Here is a 13,634-nt window from a genome sequence, read left to right as displayed (position 1 = left end):
AATAATTCAATACAAAAATAATATCCCAAAATAACTCCAGTTATGTTGTGTTCAACTGTGATGAGAGCCCCATGCTGTGGACAAGGTAGGAGTGGTTACAGGTGTGGTAAAAGCAGACATACATGGTTAAACGCTGCTTCTTCTTTCATCATTCCTTCCTTGTTTCTGTACTGTTTCTAAAAACAGTACACACAGAACCTCCAGAGGCGTATTACTGTAAATAGAGCTGTTACATCCAGACGATTGAAAAAGGATAGTCCTCACACGCACAGTGCGTCTAATTCCACTTTACTTTGTCAGTTCTCGTCCAAGCAATCCGTTCTTATCACCAGCTGACGGATGTTAGCTGGTGATCCTCTGTTTGAGGATTGTCAAGACATCGGGAAACACAAACACAACTCCTTCCGAGTGCAGACACACATCTGGCCTGTCTTCGCTTTGTCTTTAGATTGCCGTCTTCGGCATTGTTTTCATTTCATGTATTTTTGAGTCCATCGCTTTACTGTAACCCTCTGTTTCATATGTCAGTGTTTGTGGATCTTGGATGTTTTCCCGAGTAGTCCTTTGGAAAGTGGCTTTCATCAGCACTCGCTCCTCAGCCTCTTCCCTTTGGCTGTCTGTGTCTGCGTGTCCTTTTTTACATTGGAAACTCTTGGAAGAAGAGGTTTATTATCTTTACACAAAGCTGGTGATGATGGTGACTTCGACATTCTACACAGTGTTCATGTCTCAGGAATGTGTCGAGTCCAGTTGGCAAAACGCAGTTTTGTCACAGAAACATTCAGACCTTGTGGCGCAACGGTAGCGCGTCTGACTCCAGATCAGAAGGTTGCGTGTTCAAATCACGTCAGGGTCAGTGGTTTTCTACACATTTAGGAAATGTTTAATCAAGCTTAGGGCTGAAATCAAATACACAAAATAAGCTGTTACCCTGGTGTACGAGGTAAGACTGGTCGCATGGCGTTGTGGGTGATGTATTCACCTTTTCTGACATGCATAGAGTGCTACTGAGCGGCATAAATAGAGACCGACATCCAGCAATTCTGCATTGTTTAGTCTGGAAATATATTTCTTTGTCTAGTGTCACACTACGTTAGACACTGAACGTGGACATATGAGCAGCTTTGGTTGTGAAACAGGTTTAACTTTACCTCCAATAGGATGTACCAGCTGTGTATGAAAGCGGCATTAGAGAACTGCGTGAGCTACTTTTGTGCTCAGCAGTTGCAGTGCAGATGTGGCGAGCACTGTCTCGACATGTAAGACCAAACCGTTGCCACTCCCTCTTGCTGGCCTTTACACTCCTGGGTTCCCAATGTCTGCTCTACCTACTGTATGTTGTTCCTGAGCCTAGTGGGATTTGCACACACACACACACACACACACACACACACACACACACACACACACACACACACACACACACACACACACACACACACACACTCTCTCTCTCAATGCACTGATCCTCCCTCCTTCCTCTGGTGTAAAGTGTGTAAGAGGGTTTCATGGTCGCGGTCTGTTGCTTCTTCACAAACCATGACCAGCGCACTCCTCACTACACGTCAGGGTTTCTAGACTGGACATGATCTGTGAGGTCACATTACACAACCTGAATCACCAATATAGCCACTTTATATTTGTTAATATTTAGACATTCAAAGTGACAATAAATGTACATATTACGGTGAATACCTGAGTACACTGAGTACCCGTGGTATAGATCATAGATCCTCAACGTCAACCTGTGCGTCTAAACAATGAGTCAGTCAGATGAACGTCCTCACCCTCGTATTTTACATTCCAAAACTTGACACCGGACACCCCGTCCTGCGTTGTCACCGTCCACAGACACGATGACAGAGTGAGCTGCCTCACTTCCTGACTGACTGAAGTTCACTCTTGTTTGCCGTGGGTGGATTGGAGTTGCAGTTTGACCGTTTGGCAGCACGAGCGCTGACATTCAGTTCCTATTTATACAGTAGACAATAAGCAGTACATAATGATTTGTTTGGTTTGTTCCACATTTAGATCCCAGGCACCTCCTCCCCCTACTCACACACACACACACACACAAATGAAAACTCTCTTCTGACCGCTCTCTGTGTTCCACATCTGCAGTGTGTCTCGGGACGTCTCCACTGCGGCTTGTGTCTGTTTTTCGGTGACTCACCCCGTGCTCTGTGTTTTCTCTTGGTCCCAGCTGTGCTTATGAAATAATAAACCAAAGTGTGCCGGAATTGTGCTGACTGACGCTTCTATGAGTAGACGAGGAGTCTGGCGGCGCTCTCGACGTGTTTTTCTGAACTTGCAGGGACTACACCGACTGTCAGTGACATTAGCATCATTTTGTAGCCGACAGACATTGAGTCGAAGCTATCAAGCTAAGTTGTCTTCGCTTTGGTATGTTGGATATTACAGGGATTTATTCTGTCGCTCAGTTATTGTTATTGTCGGTGTGGCTCTATTGTATATGAACTGCTCAAGAGTAACAATAACCTCAAAGTGGCACAACTAAATGAGAAGATTCATTCATTGTTCTCTTCTTCCTGTTTTGATAGTGTCTGTACACCCATCGTGTTGCACAATGGCATGCTTGCCACTTTTAATTAAGTCTAAACATTTAAAATATGTCAAGAAAATGACACACTGGCAATGAATGATGGATTTCTTTAAATTCTGTCGAAGGTTCCTGACATATATCAGTCACAGATATGTGACATCTGCATGAAATCTGACTGTTCCTCTTCACAGTCCGAGGCCGAGCAGATGGCCTGGATGGGACGCCTCCCTCAGGGTCTGAGAGTGAAACCTCCTTTCAGTAACGCGACACCCTCACCCTCTGTTTCTGTGGGTCGGTTTGTGATAAGCATCGGAAACAGACTGCTCGTTATCAACTCAAAACATCCCTTTCTCTTAAGCTCAGGGTCAACTGAAGACTAGATTTAGCATTATCATTACAAAGTCATTTATAGCACAACATTCGTACACCATATGATGTCCTTCAAGCCAGCGGTACATTTATATTATTTTATCATATTTCATTCTTTTTTTAGCTTTAGCATCCATGCTTATAATTGCATATAATTAAACATGATTTTCTCTTTTAGTTGCCAAATCATGCATGTTACCTTGCTTGTCCAATATTCTCGGAAGTCTTTGATGCCCAAGAAGGTAAATGGGGCTATGCGCGCGCGTGTGTGTGTGTGTGTGTGTGTGTGTGTGTGTGTGTGTGTGTGTAAAGCCCTCCCGCTGTTGCTAACGACCACTTGTCTCAAATGGAATAAAACTGGCTGGCTGCCCAAACAAGCTACCTCTACAGCCTCTCCAGTCAGATTGCCAATAAACATGCAAATAAAAATGTGACTTGAAGTCAACATGCTCGCTGCTTGCCAAGCTTAAGCACAGACTTTGAGCTGTCTACAGTTCATAGTCCAGGCCTCATTTATATATATATATATATTTTTACTGTGTTATGCATCACTACAGTAACCTACATATTGGACATGTATTAAGTAATGCATGTATATAGCTTCTGCATATCCATGTTGCCAGAAGTTCCCTAACATGGTTATTTTAGGACCTTTAGGAAGATATCATTTTTGAAGAACCTGCTTTTAAAAATCCACGAACTGATGTTAGTCCTCCGATTTTCTGTCGTACAACAACATTTTTTTAAAAGCCTCTCCTGCCTCTTAATCCCTGGGACATCCTGTCTGAAGGTTTATCTTAAATTGGCTTAATGATGTATCATTATGAAACTACTCAATGAGATCCTCGTGCGATAATGTCTCTTTTAATTTGTTAGTGAAACCTTCATCGCAGCGGCAGTTGCAGCTCACGCTGAGCCATGAGGCAGTATGTCTGGCCTGTGAGGACACACACACACACACACACACACACACACACACACACACACACACACACACACACACACACACACACACACACACACACACACACACACACACACACACAAGAGCAGTCCAACCTGTTTTTTTTATCCAGACCAGATGCTCAGCTTTCCACGTTGTGCTTATCATGTGACGTATGCAGTTGTAGTCCTGGAGAAACAAGGTGTAGGGACTACAAATCCCATGTACAAACAGCAGACCACTCAGCAGGGGAGACACAGAGGTTGATCCAAGCACACGCCTCATCCTCAAAATCGTGTGCCATTTGTCTAAAGAATGGCCGAGCCTTTGACTTCTAGTACCAGAAGGATATTTCCTCTGGCTCGCTGGCTCTCTGCCCTCCACAGCAGCATGAGACTCCAGAGACTTGACGGTAGTCTCTGCTCTGGCTCGGTGTGTGTAGGTGTGGCAGATATTTGCAGGGTCTCCGTGTTAGGAGGCTGCAGGATTTGTCTCGGTGTTTGACAAGGCTGGCCTGTATTACCAGCTTGATCCCTTCGCTAACCTCTCTGGCACTAATACTGCCACTCGCTTGGTGCACATGTGGGGAAATGTTAACTGTTGGCCAAAGGAAATATACATATATCTCTCTGAGCCTTTCATATGTGCCTGCGCTACAAACCTATCCATCTTACAAAGGCATTCATCTTGTCGTAGCCTCTCTCATTAAAATGATGTTTCTCAGTACAAATGAACATTTGTGCCAGTTGTGTGGGAAACTTTAGCTTGGTTCCATTCGTAAAAGTAGTTGGGAATAATAATTCATGAACAAACTTGGTTCTTTTGGGCTTTCTGAGCACTTTGTTCAGTCTAAATGCAAGTTGTTCAGTGCGTCTGAGCCACTAACCCACATGCTGCACATTCAAGTGAATGGTTTGCAACGAGCTGAATGATTCATCGTGAAGTGCGTCGTTTATCGGAACAATGAGTGAATGAGCGGGGAAGTTGGAGACTTTGTAAATATGTTTTTGCGCCATTTTTGAGAGCAGCATGCCAATATTGTCGACGTATCACGGCTGGCCTGGATGCTCTCTTTGTGTTTAATAATCTGAAGGTGTCACTGAGTCATTTTGGCGACACTATTCACAATCAATAGACTACTGTATGCAAATTAGTCATGCAAAATCTAATATGTCTTAGTAGTGTGATAAGTAGGGTATTTATATTTAGTCTGTAGATTAAGGTTAATGTCGGGTTGTGATTAGACAACAGTTTTGGGATGTAAAAGGGGTCTATGGGGCAGTGATGCAACACATCTTTTTTGTCACCTGACAGTCGAGTTTCAGCAGCGGGCCGTCCAGCTAAGTGTTACTGTCTACATGTCCAATTTCAGTTTCAGAAGCATTTTACAATGTGTAGAAATCTTTTAAACTTCAATTCCAGCAAGACCATGACCGTTCCTCATGGCCATTAAATAGATGTTGAGTCTCCAGTATTGTGTCTTTGCATCATGCTGTAAACTATGAACGTGCTCTATGATAACATGCAGCAGTCCTCCAGTGTGTGCAGAGCTGCATGTATGTGTGTGTGTAGCGAGGTGTCGTATTTCCCTCAGTGTAGTACTCTGCAGGTTGCTTTGGGTTAGGCAGGGCATCAATAATGCAGAGACCCTGGAGGTGACTTTGTCTCAGAGGAATACCGGTGGACGGCTTCCCTCGGTGTACTCGCCCATTACTATCTGCACACAGACAGACCGTAATTAGCCCACAGTTTGGGACTGCCATTATCCACTTGCAAGCAATTGTTATGCCCTGAAGGGACATTGTAGTCTGTTATAGTGAGCTAAAGCAAACCTGGTGAACTACATTCAACTGGATAATCTACTATTGTCTCCCACAGACAAACGCTTGTCTCACCCTCAACGTCTGATGTCAATCAGCCAACTTGTCTTGTTAGGTCAATTAGAAGAAGCTCTTTGTGAATTAACAGCGTCAGCTCCACAGGGACATTTTGACTACAGCAGAGCTGCCTAAACTCCTCATCCAGTATTTGTTTGCATGACACCATCAATCTACGGAAGAAGATACATAACGAAGCCCTGGTCCCATATGTCCTTAATAATCATTAATTATTCTGTTTTTCCTGTTAAAGAAACAAACTATGGTGCACCGATACCCCTGATTTAAGATGTAAGGCCTTACCTTCGTAAAAACATTGTTTTTGTTTCACATGCCTGCGTAGAACATGTACGCTGCACTTCATGTAGTAGTGATAGCAGTCGCCTGCTACTGTCCTGTATCTTCTATTTTGAATTTGTTTTGCGTTCTCCTGATGGCAGCAGTGAATGTTCTGGCACAGATAAGGAGCTAGGGAGGTGTGTGTTTATCCGTGTGTGTGTGTGTGTGTGTGTGTGTGTGTGTGTACGTACGCGTGTTCATGCACAAGAGAGGCAGAAAGCATTTGTGACACTAGTGTTTATGACTCACTGGAGAGAACATACACTCCATAAATCACAGCTGTTATTGTGCTGCAGAGTGCAAACTGTGAAAGTGGGAGGTTGAGAGGTTGAACTACTGGCTTGGACTGATGATTCACAGGAGGTCTGGTCTCCCAGACGTCAGAGGTCAGAGCCTAATAGCGGGGCCTGAACTCTGGAGACTCTGAATGACTTGTTGAGATTTCTGGTGAGATTTTGGTCGTTATTTGTCCGACAATAATCGCCCAAACCCATAACTAAGCTTTTAGATTTTTACACTGTGAGTGGAAATAGAAGTAGTTTAATTTTATAATATAAAATACTTGTACACAGTGTTTAGATTAAATAAAGCCTGCAGGTTTTAGATAAGGATTTAGCCCTCAGTTCCAGTGGCAGGGGACATCACTTTGACTGTTCCGGGCTAGATCTCCAAAAACGTAGAAAGTGACGCTAAAACCTTTTTCAGCACAACTGCTTCTATTGCTTAAATTGACACCTCGACATCAGGGGTTGTGGTCAGAGCCACCAGTGTGATAGGCTGCCAACGCTTATGGCTCGAGTTTTCCTGCATCTTGGGGCACCCATGGGTGCAAGGACACAAGGCCACTAGAGGCGGTGCTGGTACTACCACCGGGGATGAGGATGCAGTTGGCAGAGCCTGCTGCCTTCATACAGAGTGTGACTTGGCCTTTGGGGCTCAGACCACCAGTAGGGGTGGGTATGTGGTGCTGATGGAGACAGAGCTAGACTTGGAGGCACCCCCCGCTGACTATCATAGCCACGCCTCGGGCATGGCCCGCTGCTGTTGGTTATCTGTACCAGAACTGTTGCGGTTTTGTGCCAGATGTTATAGTTATCATATCTCTTGCACTTTCTCTGTTTACAGAGCAGAGCTTGTTGATGCCATCTTTAAAACATCACATCTTTCGTGTAAACTGCTGCCAGTGGTTTGTGAAGTTTCAACACGCCGCCTGTTCTTTCTCTCTTTGTGGTATTTTCCCTAATGAGAAATATATCTACGTGTCATCTTTGCTAGATGGTATCACCTTCATTAATTTAAATTCCACTTCACATGATTATGTTTGATACCTGCAGCAAAGGTTGCTCAGCTCCTAAAAGGCTCCTGACCTCGACGTGATTTGAACACGCAACCTTCTGATCTGGAGTCAGACGCGCTACCGTTGCGCCACGAGGTCCTCCTGCAGCCCTGGACATTTGAGAAGTAGATCTAGCTGCTAATAGTCCCTTCCTGTGGGAATTGGAACACTTGCAGGAGCTCATGCAGCAATCATAAAGCACACACGGGCACATGTTCGCTCTCACTCACACACACACACACACACATACACTTTCTCACACCCTCCTCCCTTCCCCACTTTCCTCCAGGGCACCAGTCTTTGTGTGGTCTTCGACAGGAACAAGCAACCCACTCTGCTATAAAGACACAGATAATGGGGTGAAGAGAGCTATTGTCTGAGCTTATGTCGCAAGTGTGTGTGTGTGTGTGTGTGTGTGTGTCACAGAGAACAACCACCTCACTGTGTTCCCTCACCTTCTACAGTGGTAGCTTAGAGGATACCTGATCGGACTAGTCGGGTGCTGTGTCTCTCATGCAATGTATGAATGGATGAAGAACGCTGACTAGTGACTCAACAGGTCACTGGGGCAGGAGCTAAATCACTGGTAGACAATACACATCCTGCATGTCTGCTCATATCTGCTTTGCCCAACGCAAAACGTCTTTTAGCCTGCAGACCTGTTCAGGGCCAACACAGCAGGGATTATTCTGTGACTGCATGTAAGGCCACCATGTTTGTTTTTCTGCACGTTCAATGTTCCTCTGTGGCATTTGCGACATTCTGCCAAAACAGACCTTCCATTTTCACGCTCAAAGGTGACAATAGGGGACAATATTTGAAATACGTTTTGAAGATGCATTTGTCAAGTGATGTCATTTATTCATGATGTCATGGTAAATGACACTCGTGACCCCTCGAAGGTTCAGCGCTGGTTCTAAATGTTACACTTCACAAGACAATGTTTTTAATTACAAGTTGCGCTGGTTTCCACAGGCTTTCAATGATCTGTCTTCCTTATTGCAGTGAGGTGGAAAGATATATGCCGTTCTCACATTTCACTCGCTCACTATTTGATCCAACCCCACATGTCAAACCATGTCTGCCAAAGCTGTACTCTGCAAGTCTACAAGATATGTTTTGTCCCTGTGTTAATGAAATAATGCAGTCGTGGCCCATTGGCTCTGTTTTAGAAACTAGCTGCGTACCAAGTTCCTCTCAGGACTTGAACACTGACGGGGTGTTCAAGTGATCTGGAAAGGGAAAGCCGTTTCACTCAAGTGACACTTGGTCGCACTTGAGAATAACAGCAGTATGCATGTTAAAAAACAGTGTTTGTGGAGCGCTGCTCTAAACAGTACTGACGTGGCTCTGATGCACACGACGTTCCCGTGCTTAAAGGCCGAAACAGTGTTGTTACCGTTATTTGTAGTTTTAGAGCAATGCAAATATAGTTTAAAAAGTCAGAAAGCAACACGACGAGCCGTTCTTGCACACTATTTTAATTTAGTAGCAGAGATGAGGGGTTGACTGCTGAGTGTGCTAACACTTTATCAGTTCCTCGGCTGTCCTCCCTCCCCTCTGTTGCTGTACTAACTGTGCGGTAGTGTTAATGACTCTGTCACAATGCACTCTTTGTTGGAAGGATCGGCGCCCTCTGTTTCTCTCCAGTTCATTTCTACTGGCTTCCATAGTTCCGCTTTTGATTGAGCCCATGTGTGTTTAAATGTGATCGATGTGATGACAGTTTATTTCACTTTAGGTTGCTCTTTAACTGCTGCCAAACTCAGATTTTCCACGGTAGCAAGCGTGTACTAGATATTCATCTTTATATTCATAGGTATCTTGAATCCACTATGATTTAATCAGATCACACATAGCAATGAATGATACTAAGAAGTAAGCTAAACAGGGGATTTGACCTTTGGGTTTTTGTGAGCTGAATGGCAAACATGAACAGCTGTATCTTCATAGGAGGTCTTACTAATACTTACAAGAATACAAGTGTGTGTGTGTGTCTGTGTGTGTGTGTGTGGTATTTACACCAAAGCATTCAGAGATGACCCCTAAAACACAAAATCCAACCCAATCTCAGCCTGGGATGAATTCTCTGCTAACACTGTCATGATGAAGAGGCCTTGAACTGATGGTTCTTAGCTGGAGTCAAAGCACCACTGACTTGGCTCCCAACAGACATTCTAACCAACTCAGATCCAAACAGTCAACGTCAAAATGCTTTCCTTCCGCCCAGAGTGCATTTTTGGGATTAAGTTCTGTGGCTGAGCTTCTGTCAGAGACATATTTGTTCCTCATAATCCATCCGAGGAACAAGTCTGCATGAGGACCATGCCAAACGGACATGGGGGCGTGTCAGCATTTGAACATTTCTTCGCCCCGTTTTTAATGCTGAGGGTCACTTTGTGGTTTATAATGTAGTATGTAGTAATGCAGTAGTATGTTATATAGAGTGGTGGTATTGTGGTGTAGTTTTTGAAAGGTTTCATTCCTCTTTCAGCGGCCTTCACTAACATGGGAACTAAATCATTCTCTTTGCTTCTGATTCCGTGTCTTGTCATTTGGGAGTGCCCCTGGTGAACTTGCCATCTTCTCTCCCCCCCCCCCCAATAACCTCAGAAGGAAGGAAAATACCACACAGTTATTCCCCTCATGATTTGGACCATTTTGCCTGGTGAACCGCATCGGAGTTGAGTACAACAGAGCCGTGCATGAAGGCATTTAACCACAGGCCCTGAAGACAGCTCAGTTCTGGAGGAGAAGAGACAGAGGGAAGGAAATAGAGTGAGAACAGAATCCAGACAAAAGAGTGAGGAAGGAGGAAGGACGCTCACTGAGCTGAATGGTTACTCTTTAGCCTCCCGTCTGATGGAGGGGAGAGAACCAATGGATATTTATTTTAAACTTTTTATTCCTGAACATCAAACATCCAAACTACACGTCTTTCTTCTTCAACAATATTCTGTTCGCAGTATTTACAGACTGTCCAACATTCACGCTATGAAGCTGCTTCACATATCCAGTCTTCTCCTCCAAAAACTATACCGCTCTATAAAGGCAAAACGCAGTAACTATGTTTGAGAAGACTTGAATCAGTTTTATCATAATGAATATATATATTATATCATAGAAATGTATCATTTCTATATCCTGATAGAGAAAAAAAAAACGGCCAAACTCCTTCTAAAGCTAGCAGAATTAGCTTAGCAGAGTATCAATAACTGCCATATAAGCTTTTGACTCAAGTGTAGTTTTCATTTGAAAATAAATATGAATGTTTGAAGTCCACAGACAGACAGTGACCCAGCATAACAGACATTTTATTTATATATTGAATAAATATACCTACCGGCCACTGTCTGATGCAGCATCGAGTGAGAAGACTGTGATCATTATAAAGCACAAACTAATAGAAACATTCAGCCTTTCATCATCATTTGAGAGAAGCAGTTATTGATGTTTCTCTTTCATAAAGGTCACATTGGATTGATTCTACTTTGTGTGATGCACTGAGTTGACGTAGGACTTAATCTGCACTACATGCTGTTCCCTGAAAGCATTACATATGCATGAACGATATTCATATGCTGACGCAAAAAAAAAAAAAGCGTTGTCACCGCCTACGCAGTGAATGTCACCATAAGAAGTGATGAATGTACCACAGTTATTCTCCCTTTACACTCCTGGAGTGAGGCGCATGCTTTCTTTTGCAGGCCGTCCGGCAGGAGATTAAAATATTTCATAACCGCTATCATGATGTCAATCCATAACCATGTCAGAGCCCCTTGTGTGCCAGCTGACCGGATCATTATTTGAGCCACGTGGTGATTGGATCAGCTGATTCCTAAGGAGACACAAGCTGCTAATTCCTCTGGCCTGGCAATGCTAACATGTTGTATGGCTTCACTTACATAAGGCTTCAAATCCTTTATGGTGCAAATAAAGCTAATCTTATTCCAGAGCTAATACTTTCTCTCTCTCTCTCTTTTTATTCGTTTTCTTCCAGGACCCCAGCTACTGGGTCCAGGTCCACAGGTTGGAACATGGAGACGGAGGCATTTTGGACCTGGATGACATGCTGTGCGACGTGGTGGACGACAAAGATAGGGTGAGTCAAAGTGTGTGTGTGGGACTGAGAGAAAAGGGGGGAGTCTGCGTTTCGCCACCTCTTCTCATTTCCATTCAGCTTTTTTTCCTCGTGCAAAAACCAGTTCGCTTGTGTCTGCACTCTTTGGCAGCACAACAGAGAGGTCCAATGACATGTGCTCATGATTACACCTTTTACGCCCTCATCGTGACCAAAACATTACAGAACACTTAACCGCTGCACATCACCAGGTTCCCCCGTTTGATCATTTCCACCTACGTTGCTTTCATACATGGAGGGTTTAAGGATGCAGCGTAGTGGTCTGTGTTGCATTCAAGGCTCCTCTTTGATGTGTGTGTGTGTGTGGTTTTGTGTATTACTATATTTTGCAGTATAAGGGTGTGTGAGGAAAAGAAATCTCATAGGCAGCATGATATCACCGCACCCCCGAGACCAGCTGTAAATGATTACCCACAATCCCACTGTATCCTTCCCACGGGAACAGTGGTGACTACACCTGAGTCACTAGCTGTTTGTGGCCAGTTAGTGAGCTACAACCCCTCTTTGTGCGGGAAATAGTTTGAATGGTTTTTCAACCAGTTGATTGATGAATTAATGAATGATTCATCATGGCATCAAAGACGTGTTAGCTCCAAGCCAACAGGGCCATCGTAACGTCTTCCTGTAAATGGTGATGAAACAAGTGAGATTCAATTGAAAGTGTTATCTTTGATTCCTATCTGTTAGCAGGTTTCTCAGGATACCTGAGCCACCTTTATCCTGTGAAATCTGAAAATACACGGTGTGTTTTTGTTGGAAAATACATTTCCCACATTTGCTGTCTCAGGTTTTGGAGTCCAGTGAGCTGTCAATTCTCAGATCTGAACAGTTGGTCTGTTTGACACGCAGGTGCTTTTTGAGTGTGTGTGTGTATGTGTGTGCATCTGTAGGTGAATGAGAAACCATTTATGAGTGAGAGGAAGAGTATGTGTGCATGTGTATCTACACACCTTATAATGGATATGTGGTTACGCATCAGGTGGGATCAGTGGTGAATGCAGCTGTTTTGCACCTGCGGTCTAAAGCACTCTTTTCTCCTCTCCTCCATCCATCTGCTGTGGTTCTTTACAGACAAAACACAAAGAAAGAAAGAATTCAGTTGTAAGTTGCACTGAACTAAATTGAAGACTACTTGGCACATATATATTCTCTCCTTTTCATCAGCTTCTATTTGTCCCCGTGCTGTGAATAACTGCTCCTCCTGGTGGCTGTGAGGGCTCCTTACATCCCACCGGTGACCGAATATTACATTTCATCAACACAACTTAAGCCCGACAATTAACAAGCACAACGTGAGCAGATGTGTTTGATTATTGCATGTCGCTTTGATCAGTAAAGTTTTATTGTGATAGTGTACGGGTTATGTCACAGCTGTGGAGTTTGCTCTGTACCTGTATCATGCTGACAATCATACCAATGTCAGTCAGGCCAACACATAAACCACAGCTAGTCACACGACTGACATACTGTAGTAGAACTGTGTTGGTAGTTGCTGTAAATGACTCAGAGTCTGTCTGTGCACACACACAGGATTTTTATCCCGGTGTGTGTGGGTGTTTGCTTCTTTGTGTGTTGTTAGTAGTAAATCCAGTCCGTCCAGTTCTTTCTATCAACTACTGCCTCTGTCCCTGTTTTACTCTACAAACAGGCAGGAACAGAGTTACCCAGACCTTTGAATTTAACCCGTTAATGACAACGCAGCTCCTATTATTATGGGTGCAGTACTCCGCCTGCTGATGTTGGTCTACTGCTTGATTTGACCTGGAATTGGCTGTGTGTTTTTAGACAATGTTTTAGTTTATTTATTTATTTTGGTACTTTTTGTGTTTGTGTTCACTGTGTTAGTGTGTGGCCTGCATTTAATTGTAAATGTGACAGCGTTGGACCTGGTGGTAACACTTTAAACAACATTTGGAGTAAAGTTTACATATAAAATATCATAAAAGAGAGAATCCATTTAGCCATAATAAGATAGCCGTGCACCCGAGGTAAAGTAGTTTGGAGGGACCATTAGCACAGCATCAGCCTGTATTCAAAGTATTATATTTACATTTCTTGCTGTTCAT

General features: G+C 43.7%; 1 protein-coding gene across 5 annotated transcripts in view; it reads left to right on the top strand.

Moving 5' to 3' along the window:
• Positions 1-13,634, top strand: part of LOC306712399 (partitioning defective 3 homolog) — a 305,150-nt gene that overhangs the window by 19,555 nt on the left and 271,961 nt on the right. For all 5 annotated transcript variants that reach the window (XM_079181659.1, XM_079181658.1, XM_079181656.1 and 2 more), the window contains exon 2: positions 11,428-11,529. In XM_079181659.1, the coding sequence (XP_079037785.1) occupies positions 11,428-11,529 (102 nt within the window). The remainder of the gene's footprint in view (positions 1-11,427; positions 11,530-13,634) is intronic.

Source organism: Pholis gunnellus, assembly GCF_910591455.1.
Source record: "Pholis gunnellus genome assembly, chromosome: 20".
In the NCBI taxonomy this organism is placed as follows: Eukaryota; Metazoa; Chordata; class Actinopteri; order Perciformes; family Pholidae; genus Pholis; species Pholis gunnellus.
Note: the sequence above shows the minus strand (reverse complement) of the source record. Positions and strands in the feature narration are given on the sequence as shown.